Source organism: Podarcis bocagei (genome assembly GCF_964188305.1).
Source record: "Podarcis bocagei genome assembly, chromosome: 8".
Classification (NCBI taxonomy): domain Eukaryota; kingdom Metazoa; phylum Chordata; class Lepidosauria; order Squamata; family Lacertidae; genus Podarcis; species Podarcis bocagei.
In genome coordinates, this window is record NC_138133.1 from 14,606,242 (window position 1) to 14,626,533 (window position 20,292).

The 20,292-nt window shown below is 44.8% G+C and overlaps 1 protein-coding gene across 3 annotated transcripts; it reads right to left on the bottom strand.

Annotated features, from left to right (window-relative positions):
* Positions 1–289: 289 nt before the first annotated feature.
* ZNF622 (zinc finger protein 622) lies at positions 290–19,019 on the bottom strand. 3 transcript variants are annotated; one of them, XM_081206469.1, is made up of 7 exons: positions 18,330–19,019; positions 14,460–15,062; positions 12,004–12,261; positions 10,673–10,835; positions 8,094–8,206; positions 1,635–1,778; positions 290–604 (listed from the first exon to the last, which is right to left on the bottom strand). In XM_081206469.1, the coding sequence occupies exons 1-7, from the start codon at positions 18,367–18,369 to the stop codon at positions 477–479; spliced, it is 1,449 nt and encodes a 482-aa protein (XP_081062595.1). In that variant the 5' UTR covers positions 18,370–19,019; the 3' UTR covers positions 290–476. The 3 variants fall into 3 exon arrangements, with proteins under 3 accessions (XP_081062595.1, XP_081062597.1, XP_081062596.1); XM_081206471.1 differs by lacking the exon at positions 18,330–19,019 and adding an exon at positions 18,067–18,217; XM_081206470.1 differs by lacking the exon at positions 18,330–19,019 and adding an exon at positions 15,544–15,897.
* Positions 19,020–20,292: the final 1,273 nt, after the last annotated feature.

The following is a 20,292-nucleotide window of genomic DNA, read 5'->3' on the forward strand; positions in this document are numbered from 1 at the left end:
GCCAATTGGAAGCCGTGGATGCCCCATTGGATGTTTGGTTTCCAAAAGAACATTCGAAAACGGGAACAGTCACTTCTGGGTTTCGATTGTTCAGGAGCCAATTCGTTCAGGAGCCAAGCGTTTGAGATCCAAGGTATGTGTATGTGAATAAAACTGACCCCCTCACCTAACAGCGTTGTTCTAAGTGTTTGACACTTCCTCAGTAAATCTTTCAACTGTCTGAAGTGCAACTCAGCTGCACAGCATAGATACCTGAGAGCCGATACTGCAAATAACCAGCAAAACATCCTTTCTTATGCATAGGCTTTATTGATTTGAAGTCTGACAGCCAGTTACACCGGGCTGAGATCTCCTTGGGAAACATGCTGAAATAGCAGCAGGAAGTACCACACTTCACTGCGACTGGATCTTCCTTCCACAGTACTGCAGAAAGAATGAGGCAAGCTCAGGCTAGTCATGCTTATCGCTGGGCACTCTCAGAACCTGACTTGCGCGCGGAAGTGCATCTGCTTTGTAGCGTTATTCTGCATGCCGGTCTTCAACATCCACTTCGCCTTCATCCTCTGAAGGTACTGCATGTCACGCTCTCGAGCCAGTGCTGCCCCTGAAGTTATGGAGAAAGAGCCAACATTCAAGGTAAACGTAAAGGACCCCTGGACGGTTAAGTCCAGTCAAAGGCGACTGTGGGGTTGCGGCTCTCATCTTGCTTTTCAGGCCGAGGAAGCCACTGTCTGTCCACAGACAGCTTTCCGGGTCATGTGGCCAGCAGGACTAAACTGCTTCTGGCACAACGGAACACCATGACGGAAACCAGAGCGCATGGAAATGCCGTTTACCTTCCCGCCACAACAGTACCCATTTATCTACTTGCACTGGCATGCTTTCGAAGTGCTACGTTGGCAGGAGCTGGGACAGAGCAATGGGAGCTCATTCAATCATGGGGATACGAACCACCGACTTTCTGATCGGCAAGCCCAAGAGGCTCAGTGGTTTAGACCACAGTGCCACCCGACTACCCCTTCCAACATTCAACACTTAACCTGACCCTCTTTGAAAAAAGCTCTAGACAGATGCTAAAGGTAAAGGTCAAGGGACCCCTGACCATTAGGTCCAGTCGTGACCAACTCTGGGGTTGCAGCACTCATCTCGCTTTATTGGCCGAGGGAGCCGGCATACAGCTTCCGGGTCATGTGGCCAGCATGACTAAGCCGCTTCTGGTGAACCAGAGCAGCGCACGGAAACGCCGTTTACCTTCCCGCCGGAGCAGTACCTATTTATCTACCTGCACTTTGACGTGCTTTCGAACTGCTAGGTGGGCAGGAGCAGGGACCGAGCAATGGGAGATCACCCTGTCGCGGGGATTTGAACCGCCGACCTTCTGATCGGCAAGCCCTAGGCTGTGGTTCAACCCACAGCGCCACCCACGTCCCAGACAGATGCTACACACATGGAATTAAGAGACACCAGCTCTTTGAAACGGTATACCAACTAGTTTAGAATAAGAGAGAAAAGCAGGCAGCTACTATAATTGGCTACTTCCAGGAAAATGTCCCTTCTTATGGCTGAAAGAGATGCTTCTCAAGGACAATGGCTAGTAACTGTATTGATATAACACCCTAATGCTGTTTGCTTACCTGTGCTGCTTGTCCATCCCAGAGCTTTATATTGCTGCAATACTCTGCCCACAGCATGTTTATTTTTAGAAACAGCCACAGCTCTTGAAGCACCAAACCGCTGCTTATAGTATCTCATCAATGAACGGTGACCGATCCGGGCACCTTTGTAAGAAGGAAATGTGAGTATTAAAGCAACAGAGTAGCTTTTAAAACAAAGGTAAACTGGAAAATGGGGTTATCATTAGCCACAGAATCCCAGAAACTCAGAATCCCATAAGGAAGTGGTTCCCAATTGCGGGAACGCGTAACCCACTCGGGGGATCCGTGAAACCATTTACATAACAAAAGATACCATAGAGATATCAACGTTTTCAAAAGTAGTGGGTCCATGGCTTGGCTTCTGAAAAACAAGGAGTCCTTAGTACTTAGCTAACTGGGAACCACTGCCATAAGGGAGGGTAGACAATGCCATTTAGGGTAGAAGTAACTGTCAATAACATATTATGTAAAGAACATGTAGAGATTTATATCATACCTTTCTAGCTTGCAAGATCTGCAAGGGGCAGCTTACTATACCAAACGAAACGAAACGATGTACAGTGGTACCTCAGTTTTTGAACATAATCCATTCCAGAAGACTGTTCCGAGTTCCAAAACGTTCAAAAACTCAAAACGGAAGCCTCAATACGGAAAACTCAGTACGGAAGCCATGTGGCATGTTCAACTTCCGAGGCTTGTTCAAAAACTGAAGCTTTTACTTGCGGGTTTACGCCGTTCGAAAACTGAAATGTCCATCAATGGAGATGTTTGAAAACCAAGGTACCACTGTAGACTAAAATCCAGGTACGAAGAACTCCACATGGAATACGGGAGACCCTGGTTGTTTATAATACAGTGGTACCTCAGGTTAAGTACTTAATTCGTTCCGGAGGTCCGTTCTTAAGCTGAAACTGTTCTTCACCTGAAGCACCACTTTAGCTAATGGGGCCTGCCGCTGCCGCCACGCTGCCAGAGCACGATTTCTGTTCTCCTCCTGAAGCAAAGTTCTTAACCTGAAGCACTATTTCTGGGTTAGCGGAGTCTGTAACCTGAAGCATATGTAACCCGAAGCGTATGTAACCCGAGGTACCACTGTACTTACGCACAAAGCAAACCTGAACATTTCACCATGATGCTAGACTGAACAAGCTTGCATATCTCTAGCACCAACAAACTATGGGTGTATAGAAAACACCCAATTATACAGAAAGACCTATCTTTTACTTCCTTAAATCAGGGATTGGGCGGGGGTGGGGGGTGTGGACCTGCAATCCAGCCACCAGCTGTTCAGCATGAAGAATGTAAAACAGGTTTTTGATGATGTGTAAAGCATACAATTGCAGCTCCTTCCTCTGCAAACGGTTCTGCTGTGAGAATATCATGGTAGAGAGGAAAATGTCTGAGCAGGGAGAGACAGACTTGTACTCCTTGCAAATATGCAAAAAGTTATCCATGCATTTTGTAGCTGCACGCCTGCATGAAAGCTTTAGGATGCAAATGTTTAGTAACAGTAGTAGTAGTAATAATAATTTTTATTATTTATACCCCACTCACCCGGCTGGGTTTCCCCAGACACTCCGGGTGGCTTACAGCACATAAACAATTGTAAAACATTATACAGAGCTTGCAGTTCTGTTTATAATCTGAATTCTTCTGCGGGACTTGCAAAGTCTTTCGCTTTCTGCATAGACAGGACAGGTTTTTAGAAAAAAAGTCCCAACACCTTTTAACACAGTTTGGAAAAAAGTATTCACAGAGAAAATGGACAGTGAAGCTCGAGTTACTAAAAATTAAATATATGCCTCTATTTCCATGGGAAACAGCTGTGTGTGTGTTTAATGATTGCGTGTGGCCTCACCCACTATTGGAATGCAACCCCTGACAGATTTCTACTGGGATAACGTGACTCCCCCCTTGTCCCCAAATACAGTTCCCAACCATGCTAAGAATGTGGTTCTCACTTCATTCTGAGAACTTCAGAATTTCATCCCACTGCAGTGAGTTGCAATGGCTCTTCAGAACTTCACTAAGGATTTCACACATTTGAGGGTGGGGAGTTGAACACCCCTTTCTTTACGTACTGCCATAGCAGACTAGGTAAAGGGACCCCTGACCATTAGGTCCAGTCGTGACCGACTTTGGGGTTGCAGCGCTCATCTCACTTTATTGGCCAAGGGAGCCGGCGTACAGCTTCTGAGTCATATGGCCAGCATGACTAAGCCGCTTCTGGCGAACCAGTGCTTTCGAACTGCTAGGTTGGCAGGAGCTGGGACTGAACAACGGGAGCTCGCTCCGTCACGGGGATTCGAACCGCTGACCTTCTGATCGGCAAGTCCTAGGCTCTGTGGCTTAACCCACAGTGCCCCCTTTCTTTACATACTGCCATAGCCAACTACATGCAACAAATAGGGGAAATGGCTAATCAAGACTCTCTCCCTCTCTCTTAGGCTTTTCTTCTCTTCAGTTTTGGTTAAGTGATGCTCTATTAGGGTGGATAAAAATCAATGATTTTTTTTTTTTTAAAAAATGGATTTAAAAAAAAATTACATTGGATTTTTTAAATTTAAATTGTTTTTTTTTAAAAAATATTTTGGAGGAAAAATATTTCTAAAGATCGTTTTCTATTTAAGTTACCTTATAGTCCAAAGGCTAGTCATCAGGAAAAAAAGAATTTAAGTTTTTCACGTGTGTCTAAGTGGGGGTTTTTATTTTAAAAAATGTTTAACCACATCAGTTAACAAACATGGATCCATTTGCTATAATGTTATTGTTTTAGTTAAATAAATTGTTTAAATTATTATTAAGGAAATGATTATTTTTCTCCTTCCAATAAAGTACAGCAGAAAAGTTGTCCAAATATAAACAGCTAACTTACTAAACCTCACAAAAAATCCATGAACATCTATGTATTTCTAATAGTATAACCAAATCAGTATTTTTTTATATAACAGTAAAAAAAATTCTTCCAAAAATGAAACCTTCGTCTGGTTGTAAATATTAAGATTATACCAGCAAGAATGAGTCTTTCTGTAAAAAAATGATTTAAATCAAGTCTTATTGACTAGTGATTTAAATCAATTTGATTTAAATCAAATCCACCCTGTGCTCTAATGCGACTTCTTCATGTTGCTCTGTTTACTCATTATCATTTTTTGTAAAATCCTAGCAGCAAAATTAACAGCTAACGCCTTGCAAGCACTAAAACTGTATTCGCTGAATCAGCCACAGCATTAGAAACATAGCCCTCAACGGTAATGCTTGGTCAAAATTCTCCCCTGGCAAATTATTCTTAACAGAGCCTATACTTCAGAGCTACCCCAAAGGAAAAAGAGCACAAGATCATCATGGATATGTGTGTCTGTGTATCTGGGGAGGTGAGAGAACACAAAGAACTGACTGGCTGAAACAAGAAGAGGGGAGCTTTGAACAATCAGAGACTTCCAGTGTGTTGTGTTCCCTACATGCACACTGTGACCCAAGTCTGATATACTGGAATAGAAAGTATCGTATTCCACACCCATGTGAATGTGTTGACCACTTCGAACAACGTTTGTCATGGGAACAATCTCTAGTAAACAAGGAGAGTTCAGGAATCGGAATGCTAGCATCCCGAAAGTGCCATCTAGTGGCTTACATGTTTAAATATCTGCATCAACAGTTTAAATTTGGGGTCAGCTAAGTTTTTCAGCAGGGGGCCAGTCCACTGTCCCTCAGACCTTGTGGGGGGCTAGTCTATATTTTGAAGAAAAAAACGAATGAATTCCTATGCCCCATAAATAACCCAGAGATGCATTTTAAATAAAAGGACACATTCTACTCATGTAAAAGTACGCTGATTCCTGAACCATCCGCGATTGGGCCAGATCCAGCCCCCAGGCCTTAGTTTGCTTACCCATGGTTTAAAAGCTTGAGGGTCAGATTTTCTACACGGAACACCTCTATTTTTCAGGAACATTCAGGAATGTTCTCTCTAAGCACTGCCCTCAGTATGTGATGACGCTGCACTGTAATGTGCTAGAAATAACTGAAAAGGCTCTGAAAGAGAGCATTTCATTTCATTTGCAGCCCACCTTTATCATATGTTACCACCAATTTTCTTTTCTTCTCTTTTTATAAAAAAGAACTTTCCTGTCCCCATAAGGATTTTTAATCCATCAAAGAGAACTCTAACAGGGGCAGAATCCTGAGACCTCACACTCCACTTTGCTGGTTTAAATCAAATTATTTGTTTTGCTCTCCCATTTAAAGCACGTACTTCCTTTAGAGTTGCATAAATGTGGATCTCAAGGCTAGACCCGCCGGGGTCACAGAAGAACTGTGTTGTCATACGCCTGCAGACCTCTCCTATGAGATTTTTAAAGCCGGGAAGTGATTTCCCCATTTCTCAGACAGCGCAATATTAAAGACACACGTACGAAAATGACCGACAAGCTTAAGGGGTGTGCCTGGGAATTTTGCAAGGTGATTGCTGCTGCAAGTCAACCAAGTGGAAAGGTTAGCACCGTCCCCGTGTATTAGCTGCACTGAAAGTAATGGAACAAACCGTTTATTCATGATTAGTACATTACCGTATTTTTTGCTCTATAAGACTCACTTTTCCCCTCTTAAAAAGTAAAGGGAAATGTGTGTGCGTCTTATGGAGCGAATGCAGGCTGCACAGCTATCCCAGAAGCCAGAACAGCAAGAAGGATTGCTGCTTTCACTGCGTAGCGATCCCTCTTGCTGTTCTGGCTTCTGAGATTCAAAATATTTTTTTTCTTGTTTTCCTCCTCCAAAAACTAGGTGCGTCTTGTGGTCTGGTGCGTCTTGTAGAGCGAAAAATACGGTACATTCCACTTTTATTTCAACATGGAACTTAAGGCAGCGAAGTTAAGGCTTCCCAAGGCTGCTGTATAGCTTGTGCCTTCAGACCTTGATTGGAACATTGCATGTTAAGTCTATAACATTCAGTGTGCTCACTGTGAATGCTGCCACACTGAAGTCAACACAACGTTCTTCCGAGTATGCCTTATAAGATGGGAGGGCAAGAGCACAGGCAAAGATGCAATAACGTGGCACACCCTGGGCTGAGGTCTTTTTTCTTTAAGACGCTTCTCTTAGGGATGGATAAGAAACCAAGGCCCGAAACAGCCCTGCCCCACAAAGTTCTTGTTGACTAATCCCACTGCAACAGACTCGACTCCTCCACGCACATCAACCCAACCATCAGTGGATCAACAACTGATGGAGCAAGGAACTTGCTTCAGAGGGTCAAAATCTGCCAACGGATGCTGGTTCCTGGACAGAGGCATGCTCACACCGCAGTCATAGCATTAGTACAAAAGCTGGGTGTCCACCAGTATGCGGATGATACCCAGCTCTACCTCTCCTTCAGATCAGAACCAGTGACGGTGGTGAAGGTCCTGTGTGAGTGCCTGGAGGTGGCTGGAGGATGGATGGCGGCTAACAGATTGAGGTTGAATCCTGACAAGACAGAAGTACTGTTTTAGGGGGACAGGGGACAGGCGAGTGGGACTCCCTGGTCCTGAATGGGGTAACTGTGCCCCTGAAGGACCAGGTGCGCAGCCTGGGAGTCATTTTGGACTCACAACTGTCCATGGAGGTGCAGGTCAATTCTGTGTCCAGGGCAGCTGTCTACCAGCTCCATCTGGTATGCAGGCTGAGACCCTACCTGTCCGCAGACTGTCTTGCCAGAGTGGTGTATGCTCTGGTTATCTCCCGCTTGGACTACTGCAATGCGCTCTACGTGGGGCTACCTTTGAAGGTGACCTGGAAACTACAACTAATTCAGAATGCAGCAGCCAGACTGGTGACTGGGAGTGGTCGCTGGAACCATATAGCACTACTCATAAAGGGTCTTCACTGGCTCCTAGTATGTTTCTGAGCACTATTCAAAGTGTTGGTGCTGACCTTTAAAGTCCTAAACGGCTTCAGCGCAGTATACCTGAAAGAGCGTCTCCACCCCCATTGTTCAGCCCAGACACTGAGATCCTCCTCAGAGGGTCTTCTGCTGGTTCCCTCACTATGAGAAGTGAGGTGACAGGGAACCAGGCAGAGGGCCTTCTCGGTAGTGGCACCCGCCCTGTGGAACGCCCTCCCTTCAGATGTCCAGGAGTTAAAAAAATTACACAACTTTTAGAAGACACCTGAAGGCAGCCCTGTATTCGGAGGTTTTTAATGCTTGATGTTTTATGTTTTTGGATATGCTGTAAGCCACCCATAGTAGCTGGGGAAACCCAGCCAGATGGGTGGGGTATAAATAAAAAAAATTAGTATTATTATTAAATATTCTGGGGAAAGGCAGGGACAGCTCACCTTCAAGGCAAGTCATTTAGAAGGCAACTGTGTGAACCACCCACCCTGACTTGCACTAATTGCTGCTGAATCTGTAAAGTGTGCACTTGGGATGATCCTGGTATATTTCAAGAATACACTTACCTGAAGGTAAAATCAGCTCCATTGAATCATCATCATAATCCAAATTCTTCTCTGGTGGCAGTTCTTCAGACATCTCTGCACCATCTCCTTCCTGGTAGTCAGGATAAGTGCTCCTATGAAACAGAAATAACAGCTCAATCTCAAGACCAGCTACCAACAAGTGATGTACACAGGTTACCCATTAAAACTTCTGAGGAGGAGGTGAAAGTCTCTTTTGAGTAATATGCCACAAACGGCTACATAGACTCCAGAACTGTGACACCAAAGCCACTGCAAGGTTCTGGAATAGCGTTCGAATGAGACTTGGCTTCTCAACACACCCAAAGCTGATCTTCTCATTCACAACTGCCATGTAGTATAACTGTACCAGGACCAGGAAAACAGGAAGGTGCCAGGCACAGGAAAATCAGGAAACGTGGAGGTTTTAGATGAGAGCTAGAGGATTGCAACACTTTAGATGAGAGCTAGAGGACCGCATATCTCAATGCTCCCCTTTGAAAAAATTAAAAAGGAATAGAAGAACTCCTGTACCAGGGAGAAAGGTTCTAGCATAGCTCTCACTGTGATGCACTAGTTTATTACATGCAAGGAGTCTGCATTGTTTCTATGGGGATAAGCAAGAATGAAATCCCTCACCTTAACCTAAAATGGTACAGTCCCAGCTGACTGTCACCCACAATGGTCTACGGATGCGTTTTAAAGCTCTTTTTGCTTTTAACTTGCTTTTAACGTTTTAGGATGTTACTGCTTGTTTTTGGTTGTTATGTTGTTGTAAACTGCTGTGATATATATTTATGATACAGCTGCATATATTTTGATACAACAAACAAACAAACAAACAAACAAACAAACAAACAAACAAACAGGGCTTTACTATTATTCTCGTCTGCTGTAAAAGAACACGCTGTATCCATATGATGGGGCTATAGAACAATAACTTAACAGAATGTAGGTTTTAAGCTAAAAGGTTATCGCTGGAGACCAAGTACCAGTGGCAAGGTGGAAACAGTGGTTGTATTCAGATGATCAAATCCTGGCTTAGCATACCATCTTAATAAATGGCCTAATGGCGTACTGTAACAACATGAAGTTAAGCCAAAATATGATTTGAACACTGAACACCAACTCATAATGTATGTTGGCCACCTCATAGTAAATATTTTGGTGAAAAGCAGTCTATACATTTTACAAAATGAAACACTTTGCATTAGAGCAGCCTGGTGAAGGGAAAATGTAGTATTACCAGCACAACCTGCTTTGAAGTTCTGTTCTAGATTCAAAAGGGCTTATGCAAAAGTGATTTCTGGTAGATTGTGCCCTCTATTTCTTGGTCCATCAGCTGGTACAGCTTTATAGGCTAGCACAGGAAATCATTTGTCCAAAATGTATAAAACCAGCCCTATCCCATGGGCTCTATTTAACTGACTACCTCTTAACATGTTTCCGATGTACATTTCCCCTCCGCTGCCTACACCAAAGGATTGAAGCTATCCAGTACCCCTGCTTGTTCAACTAAATCTCTAGCAACCGTTTGTCCCACTGCTGCAGAAATTCTTGTGAAATAAAATGTCTGGGCTTCACATGAGCATACAGTGATACCTCGGGTTAATTACTTAATTCGTTCCGGAGGTCTGTACTTAACCTGAAACTGTTCTTAACCTGAAGCACCACTTTAGCTAATAGGGCCTCCTGCTGCGCCGTCGGAGCACGACTTCTGTTCTCATCCTGAAGCAAAGTTCTTAACCTGAAGCGCTATTTCTGGGTTAGCAGAGTCTGTAACCTGAAGCGTATGTAACCCGAGGTAACACTGTATAAGCAAGCTTGTAGCCAAACAGACTTCTGAAAGGTCAAATGGATTTTTGGGGAAGCCACTGGTTTTCAAGAGGCTAACAGACATGTCAGCACTCAAGTGAGAAGGCGGCTGCTTCCACATTAACAACAGCCCCACACCGCTCCAGTGAGTGAACACTTTGTGAGCAAGCAGAATAAAGCGACTTGTTTCCAATGCCAGGATCCAACCATGGTTAGGGAGCAGCAGCAGCAGCAGCAGCAGCAGCAGCAGCAGCAGCAGGGAAGTAGAATGTTACTCTGCCCATCCACGAGAGTCTTGCTTGTGTATGTTACCCGAGTAGCACAATACTAGAAAAGGTAAAGGCACCCCTGACCATTAGGTCCAGTCATGGCCGACTCTGGGGTTGCAGCGCTCATCTCGCTTTATTGGCCGAGGGAGCCGATGTACAGCTTCTGGGTCATGTGACCAGTATGACTAAGCCACTTCTGGTGAACCAGAGCAGCGCACGGAAACGCTGTTTACCTTCCCGTCGGAGTGGTACCTATTTATCTACTCGCACTTTGACGTGCTTTCAAACTGCTAGGTTGGCAGGAGCAGGGACCGAGCAACGGGAGCTCACCCTGTCGCGGGGATTCGAACTGCCGACCTTCTGATCGGCAAGTCCTAGGCTCTGTGGCTTAACCCACAGCACCACCCGCGTCCCAGCACAATACTAGACCAATGCAAAGGCCAAAACTGAAATGTTTCATTTGCTGTGTGTCTAAATTTGGCCGCTGCCATTTCCCACCTGAAGTCATAGAAGTCTGCAAACTCCAGAGCAGCATCGCCTTCCGTGAAGAGCTTGCAGTGGCTTTTGTCGTTCATATGGGCCTGCACAGCTTCCGTCGTGTAGAAGGATTTCCCCTTCTCATTGCACCACAGGCAGATTTTCCCAATGCCAACCTTCTCTCCTGTAGGTTATGAGGAGAAAGATACACACACTGTACTCTCCCATCTTATGCTAACGCAACGTATTTGGTGGTTTCACAGCATTCCATAGCCCAAATGTTGTTCTACTGTACATCAGGGATGGGAAATCTGTGTGTTGCCGAACTCCCAAATCCAATTAACCCCGTGGAAGTTTTAAGTCTAGCAACATCTGGAAGACCACACACCTGCTTCACATTATACAGTAAATACAAAAATAAATAAAACAAATAAAATAGTAAAGAGGTAGGGTAAAGGACCCCTGGACGGTTAAGTCCGGTCAAAGGCGACAATGGGGTTGCGGCGCTCATGACTGCATTAAATTTATTACGGTCCCAAACCAGATTCACATACCGTACTAAGTGAACATAAAACACAATAGAATTAAGTTTGACAATAGAATTATGCTTGTACAGTAGAATTAAGTTTGTTACAATAGAATTAGGTTTGCGGTACTCATCTCGCTTTCAGGTCAAGGGAGCCAGTGTTTGTCCACAGACAGCTTTCTGGGTTATGTGGCCAGCAGGACTAAACCGCTTGTGGCGCAACGGGACATCGTGACGGAAACCAGAGCGCATGAAAATGCTGTTCACCTTTCCGCTGCAGCAGTACCTATTTATCTACTTGCACTGGCGTGCTTTTGAACTGCTAGGTTGGCAGGAGCTGGGACAGAGCAACGGGAGCTCACCCCGTCGCTGTGATTTGAACTGCCGACCTTCCAATCGGCAAGCCCAAGGGGCTCAGTGGTTTAGATCACAGCGCCACCCGCGTCCCCCACAAATATAATAGCCTTGTATCAGTTCACCTCACAATAATTTCCTAATTATCTATGTATTTCTAATAGTATAACCAAATCCGTAATTTTTGATATAACTGTAAAAACTACTCTGGAAATTTATTATTCAAAAAATGAAACCTTCAACTGGTTGTAAATATTAAGATTATACCAGCAAGAATGAGTCTTTCTGTAAAAAAAAAATGATTTAAATCAAGTCGTGATTTAAATCAATTTGATTTAAATCAAATCCACCCTGTTTCAAATGATATGTATTTTACTCTGAGGAACAACACTGAGATGAATGCCACAGGATGCCATCTTAAAATCAACAAGAGAGCTTGAGATAGTTGAGGCTGGCATGTCTTAAGACTTACCCAAGTACTTAATCAGACCTCGGATATCCACAAGATATTCTATATCTGGAATAAAGAAACTGTGAACTTTTGTCATGTGGGACACATTCTTCATGAGACAGCTTGAATGGTGGGAACAGAATAAGCAGTCAGTTACTGGGATCGCGTCTGAGCTGGGGTGATCCTTCCCAGACGCACTCTCCTCGGCCTCATCCGGGATTCCTTCCATCGGTCCTTCTTCGACCTCCAGATCTTCATCCGAGTCTACATCCTCCCAACCTTTCAAACCAAGCGAAAGTGAAAGCTTAGGAGGAATCTTTTCATGCTGACCAAAAGATGCAGGCTAACCATTCAATACAAGCGGCAGGCTAGTTTTCTCATAATTATGAATGGTCTACCACCCCCTTGATCGCTCCCAAAATCATTTGGGCTGCTTGAGCATTCAAGGCGAACACTAAAAAAACTCCCTAAGAACACTGCGCTGTCTTCTTTTTAGTGCCTGCTTAAAAAATTTTTTTGTTTAGGCTTTAACTTTGTATTAATTTGGTGACAGTTTTTTTTTTTTTTTTGGAAAATCAATAATAACAATAACAATAATTTCCCCAGCCCCAACAGAACACGATAAAACATCAAACATTAAAAACTTCCCTAAAGAGGGCTGCCTTCAGAAGTCTTCTAAAAGTCAGATAGTTGTTTATTTCCTGGACATCTGGTGGAAGGGCGTTCCACAGGGCGGGCGCCACTACCAAGAAGGCCCTCTGCCTGATTCCCTGTAACCTCACTTCTCGTAGTGAGGGAACCAGTAGAAGACCCACAGAGCTGGACCTCAGTGTCTGGGCTGAACGATGTGGGTGGAGACGCTCTTTCAGGCATACTGGGCGAAGGCCGTATAATTGGCAAAAAAACCCCACATTTTTCTTTAGGCAAGTCTGTTGAGACGAAGCTACATATGTTTTACCTACAGTGGTGCCTCGCAAGACGAAAATAATCCGTTCCGCGAGTCTCTTCGTCTAGCGGTTTTTTCGTCTTGCGAAGCAACCCTATTAGCGGCTTAGCGGATTAGCGGCTATTAGCGGCTTAGAAAAGGGGGGGGGGGAAGCGGAAAAAAATCGGAACACTCACAAGACGTTTTCGTCTTGCAAAGCAAGCCCATAGGGAAAATCGTCTTGCGAAGCAACTCAAAAATGGAAAACCCTTTCATCTAGCGGGTTTTCCGTCTTGCGAGGCATTCGTCTTGCGGGGCACCACTGTACTTTGAGCTACTATTAATTCTAACAATCCTTCGGAATGTTTTTCTATACATGTATATTAACCATTGTTATCAATAATTTTATTGCTCTATATTTTCTTACAATCAAGTGGTATAAATTTTTTGTTAAAACAATTTTTAAAAAAATATTCAAGTAGCCCAAATTCTCCCTATCTCCTCTATATTTTCAGCCTAGATATAAACTGCTGATTTGAACTAGCTGCTGTACAAAGCCTATGAATGGGACTTTCTAATAAACCAGGGATCAGACAACACAACCACATGTTGTTGTTGACCAACTCCCATCAGCCTCAGCCAACATGGCCAGGAATGATGGGAATTGTAGTCCAGAAGATCTCCCAGTACGTTTCCGAGCACAATTTAAAAGTGTTAGTGCTGACCTTTAAAGCCCTAAACGGCCTCGGTCCAGAATACCTGAAGGAGCGTCTCCACCCCCATCGTCCAGCCCGGACACTGAGATCCAGCACTGAGGGCCTTCCGGCGGTTCCCTCATTGCGAGAAGTGAGGTTACAGGGAACCAGGCAGAGGGCCTTCTCGGTAGTGGCACCCACCGCGTGGAACACCCTTCAGATGTGAAGGAAATAAGCAGCTATCCTATCTTTAAAAGACATCTGAAGGCAGCCCTGTTCAGGGAAGTTTTAAATACAGTGGTGCCCCACAAGACGAATGCCTCACAAGACAGAAAACCCACTAGACGAAAGGGTTTTCCGTTTTTGAGCTGCTTTGCAAGACGATTTTCCCTATGGGCTTGCTTTGCAAGACGAAAACGTCTTGCAAGTGTTCCGATTTTTTGCGCTCCCCCCCTTTTTGTAAGCCGCTAATAGCCTTTTAGCCGCTAATCCGCTAAGCCTTTAATAGCCGCTAAGCCTTTAATAGCCGCTAAACCGCTAATAGCGCTAATCCGCTAAGCGGGTTGCTTCGCAAGACGAAAAAACCGCTAGACGAAGAGACTCGCGGAACGGATTAATTTCGTCTTGCGAGGCACCACTGTATTTAACGCTGTATTGTTTTTAACACTTGATTGGGAGCCGCCCAGAGTGGCTGGGGAAACTCAGCCAGATGGGCGGGGTATAAATAATAAATTGTCATTATTATTATTATTATTATTATTATTATTATTATTATTATTAGGATGGCTTTTCCTGTGCTAAAGCATCCAAAATCCCCAAAAGACTGCTGCCAGAATAAACTGCCCTTGTCCCACTACCTTCTTCCATATCATCGGCCTCCTCTTCTTCCTCCGATTGTTCTCTTGCCAGCTTCTTGGCCTGTTCCTCAAACCACTGTAGCCGGGGAGCTTTTTCCGCACGCTCTCTGCTACTTTCCACAGCAACCGAAGACCCAGCAGCACCGCCAGGCAAGAAGGGAGCCTTCTTTGGAGACAGGGAGGGCTGGGCTCTGATGGCTTGCTGGATGGCGGCATTCATGGCATCTTTGTCGACGTTCTCTTGAGCGAGGCCTTTCTCCAAGTTCTTCTCATTCAGGAGTTCGACCTTCTTGCTGACCGCCTGGACGGCTTTCTTCTCGAGCTCCAGGTGCTTCTTGGACTTCAGGTGGTTCTCGTAAGCGTTGAAGTTGGAGAATCTCTTGCTGCAAGCCGTGCAGTAGGTAGCAGTCGCCTTGTTCTGCTCCTCCAGCCCGGCTCTCTGCGCCAGAACCCTCTCCTGGAAGTTCTCAGCAGTGACAGGTGGCATCTCGGCGACTTTCCGTTTCAGGTTGTACCTGTGCCAGTCGGTCTTGTAGTGGGCACGCTGGACATCGGCATCCTTGAAAGCCACGCGGCAAGTGATGCAGGTGTACGACGCCACGGCTGGAGAGGAAGCAGAACGCACAAACACCATAATACAGGTTAGCCAAGACAAGCAGAAGTCTGAAATTCAGCTTAACACAAGGTCTTAGGCATGCCTTATACAGTGGTACCTCAGGTTAAGTACTTAATTCGTTCCGGAGGTCTGTACGTAACCTGAAACTGTTCTTAACCTGAAGCACCACTTTAGCTAATGGGGCCTCCCCCTGCTACCAGAGCCCGATTTCTGTTCTCATCCTGAAGCAAAGTTCTTAGCCTGAAGCACTATTTCTGGGTTAGCGGAGTCTGTAACCTGAAGCGTATGTAACCTGAGGTACCACTGGAATAAAACAGGCAATCTGGGAGGGGAGGAATTTTACACATCCCATGGATCTAAAAACAGAGGTTAATGAAACATGTGGTACAATCTGAACAAACACTTCGAAGTCCCATTGGTTTCTCCAACAAACAAAATCAGCATCTGGCACACTGGCTGAGACCATACCTGCCCACAGATTGTATTGCCAGAATGGTGCACGCTCTGGTTATCTCCTGCTTGGACTACTGCAATGTGTGCGGGGCTACCTTTGAAAGTGACCCGGAAACTACAATTAATCCAGAATGCAGTAGCTAGACTGCAGACTGGGAGTGGCTGCCGGCACCATATAACACCGGTCTTGAAAGACCTACACTGGCTCCTGTGACGTTAACATATATGAGACAGTGCTGGAGGGGAAATAGTTAAATAGGTTGCACAGACAGGACCCAGGGGGTGGAGTCAGCGGGTCTATAAAACTAGTTCTGGGAGGAGTTCGTTGGGAGTTGTGGGTGGGTAGTTGGTTGGATTTCATGGGTTGGCTGGTTGGGAAAGGCAGTTGGTAATAGAGAGACAGTTAGGGCAGTGAGTTCTTGAGTGTGGGGGAAGGTAGCAGAGATAGAGAGAGGAACATAAGACTAAGAAAGTAAAGAGGAACACCGTTTGGTATGCTGTAAAAGTTTTGTTTTATGTCTGAAATAAAATACACTCTTCTTTATTAATTAAAAAGCTGACTGAGACTGAAGTGATTTTACCAGGGAGGACCTGGTTGGTGGCAGCGGATTAGTGGTGTACGGGTCAATAGTCCGTGATACGACCGGGGGCTCCATACAAACACCACAGCTCCCAGTACATTTTCGAGCACAATTCAGAATGTTGGTGCTAACATTTAAAGCCCCAAACGGCCTTGGTCCTGTATACCTGAAGGAGCGTCTCCACCCCCATTGTTCAGCCTGGACACTGAGATCCAGCTGCGAGGGCCTTCTGGCGGTTCACTCACTGCTGAGAAGCGAAGTTACAGGGAACCAGGCAGAGGGCCTTCTCGGTAGTGGCGCCCACCCTGTGGAACACCCTCCCATCAGATGTCAAGGAAATACAGTAAACAACTATCTGACTTTTAGAAGACATCTGAAGGCAGCCCTCTTTAGGGAAGTTTTTAATGTCTGATGTTTTATTGCTTTATTATTATTATTATTATTATTATTATTATTATTATTATTATTATTATTATTCTGTTGGGAGCCTCCCAGAGTGGCTGGGGAAACCCAGCCAGATGAGCAGAGTATAAATAATAAATTATAATATTGTTATTATGCTTTATATTAACATGAAAAAACAGGCAATCTGGGGGGCAGGAATTTTACACACCCCGTGGATCTAAAAATAGAGCTTAATGAAATATGCGGCACAATCCAAACAAAAACTTTGAAGTCCTACTGATTTCCCCAACAGACAAAATCATCACAATATTGTTAGCATCTGTCTGTCTCAAGAGGCAATGCGATGAAGTAAAACCACCAAAGCGACTTCCCAGGAGCGCAAGCCTGGGTAATGTGTATGGAGGTCCTGGGCTGTCCAGACAACAAGACTCCCCTCTTGGCCTCACTGATGTGGTCCAAAGGAAAGCAGAATCAGCTTGGCTGCAGGAGTTGCCAGAGGGAGCCATACAAGGCACCATCCAACCATCTTAGGGAATCCACTCTGAATTTGTGTTGTGTTCTCCGAAAAGGCCGTGGAGGTTTGGGATAAGTGTTTTCCTTCTCCTAGCTTTTCCAGCTGCACTGGCTCCCGGTGGAGTACAGGGTCAGATTTAAGGTGCTGCTTTTGACCTTTAAAGCCCTTCACAGCCTAGGACCCTCATACCTACGGGACAGCCTCTCCCGGTATGCCCCACGGAGAGCCTCAAGGTCCATAAATAGCAACACCCTAGTGGTCCCAGGACCTAAGGAAGTTAGATTGGCTTCAACCAATGCCAGGGCCTTTTCAACACTGGCCCCAGCCTGGTGGAATGCTCTGTCTCATGAGACCAGGGCCCTGCAGGATCTGATTTCTTTCCGCAGGGCCTGTAAGACAGAGTTGCTCTGCCTGGCCTTTGGCTTGGAGCCAATTTGATTCCCTCCCCCTCTTTCTTTTTCCTTTTTCCTTTCTCCTCCTGTGATGAGGCTGCATTTTAATATTTAAATGTTTCAATATTTTAATTGTTGTATTTTAATCTTGTTTTTAAGTTGTATTCATTCAACTTTTTATTATTGCTTGTTAGCCGCCCTGAGCCCGGCCTTGGCTGGGGAGGGCGGGGTATTATTAATAATAATAATAATAATGATAATAATAATAATAATTAGATGGTCTGTCTTTCCAGGTTGATGAGCTCCATCTGCCCCTACAGCACAATATGCTAACAAAGTAAACTAAGGTACATATTGGCACAGTAAATCCGGATTAGTATTTTCCACAGAACCAGTAATGCACTAGTTGGTAGGGCCTGTTTAATTTTTCAACTTCCATATTCCAAAAATGAGGGGTTCTAAAAAGTTATAACGTGACTAGGGAATTCAAAAGGTCCTTTGGTTAAATTAATGTAACTTAAGTTTTTGCTGGTAAATAAAATATGTGGAATAGTGGATACAAATCCTTAAAAATGATGGCAAGTACTTGGCAGTTATATTATATATTACATATTTTTATTTATATATTGTACATATTTTATATTACCTGACACTTTCAGAAGACAAAATTAAAATTCTCTGGCATTCCGAGAGCAGTTCATTTGCTTCTTAATCAAATGTACCCTTACCAACCCAAATGCTGTCCAGTCACAAAAATAAGAGGTTTAAATTCCTCATGCCCCAAAACATGTTTTTCAGACCCCCTCACTGAATAAATAGGCAAACATTAAATTTCAGCTCCTAAACTGAGACGCCCTAAGTGAACGCGACACCTGGCTCCATCGTCACAGAGACTTTGCACCATCCTACCTGACGTCGCCGGACAGTCGGGCGACTCGCTGCTGCTCATAATCCAGCGGCTGGAAAGGCCGCGTCGGAAGCGAAAGTAGTTGTTTTTATTAGAAAAAAAAAGATATCAGCGACTCGAATCCTGAACGACGACACGGAACGCTGGTGAAAGAAGGCAGCGCGATGGAACGTTGAGCGTGGGAAAGAGAACGTTGAGCGTGGGAAAGAGAACGTTGGAGCGGCGAAGATTCCACCGAACTTTGATCACTGTCGGCTCCAAATACGCAACGCTTCCCTTCCCTTTTCCCGGCCTCGCAGCCGCGCTTCACCGTCGAAGCTTTTCCTTCTCGCTCTCAGGAAGCGGAAGAAGGCTTTGACGGCTGTTTCCCGCTTCCTCTTCCTTCTCTCGCGCGCCCTCTGCGCGCACGGAGGGTTACATGCTGCGCCGTGTTATTCTTCCCATTTTTCCAGCGGCGCAAAGAGGGGCAACCGATTCTTTTGCGACCCCACAAGGCAGAGACTGGAAAAGAGGAGGGAGGGCCCCAGCTTGGACGCCCCCAGCCCATGGTGCCACCCGCTTTTACGCGCGAGAGCCACGGAAGGCAGCGTCTGGTTCTCCGGGTTCTTCTCGGTTGCCCTCCGTATCCACTCCGGGCGCTGCGCGATGAGGACTAGTCCCTTGGTGCTTGCTGGGGAGGAAACAAGCATCCACTTCTGCCCCGCCGCTCTCCAACTCTGGGCTAACCCTGGCGCCTTCCAGGCGTTGTTGGACAGCAGCTCCCATCAGCTCCAGCCAGGTATGATGATGATGATGATGATGGTGGTGATAATAATAATAATAATAATAATAATAGAAATATTATTATTATTACCCCGCCCATCTGGCTGAGTTTCCACAGCCACTCTGGACGGCTCCCAATCGAGTGTTAAAAACAATACAGCATTAAATATTAAAAACTTCCCTAAACAGGGCTGCCTTCAGATGTCCTTTAAAGATAGGATAGCTGCTTATTTCCTTCACAGCTGAAGGGAGGGCGTTCCACAGGGTGGGCGCCACTACCGAGAAGGCCCTCTGTCTGGTTCCCTGTAACCTCCCTTCTCGCAATGAGGGAACCACCAGAAGGCCCTCGGCGCTGGATCTCAGTGTCCTGACTCTCCTCGTTAGCATTAAGATAAATTCAACAGTGTAAGTTTTGATGGATGTAATAATGGAATACTGCATGGTTTAGTTTATATAAAATATGCAGGGATTTATGTTATGCAAAATGAACCATGGAAAGAGAAGAAGAGAAGTCACTGACATTTTAAGGTTGTTTAAATGAATAGTCTAAATTGTAAAACAGAAAATTTAATAATTTTTTTTAAATAATTAAATTTATAGCCCATAAATACAATGGAATTAGATGGTGGAAAGCATGGGAGAGGATAGAGGGGATTTTGTTAGTTGCAGATGCTAAATTTTGTCTAATGTGTTGACATGACTCAACACTAGTATTATCAGAGGTTATAAACTAGTGTGATGCAAAAGGGCTATTACTAAATATGCTGACGTAAATAGCTGCACACACAAACTTAAGCTTTAAATGTTGTTGACATACCACCACAGCTATCACTTTACATTACCTGGAGGGCATCATCCATCATCACATGTATGCACAAAACAACCAACTTGCAGGGACTTCTGTAGTTGTCAAACACTAACCTCAAATCAGTTCAATTATAACTTCAGAGGATATTTGGCCAGGTATTATTAGATGTTGTACACCCCCTTCCCTTTTCACTGAAGGAGAAGTGCAAAAAGCTTTGTGCAGGAGGCATAAAAATAGGTCAAAAAGTTACAAGGAGGCATCCAACCACCATCTTTAGCCTTTTCACTTGTGGGAAACCAATCCCAATCTGTGCTTTTATCTTAATGCAGACCCTACAAAGCTAATGAATTTAAGCCCATTTCAAAGCAACTCCCACTGATTTCAATGGAATTATC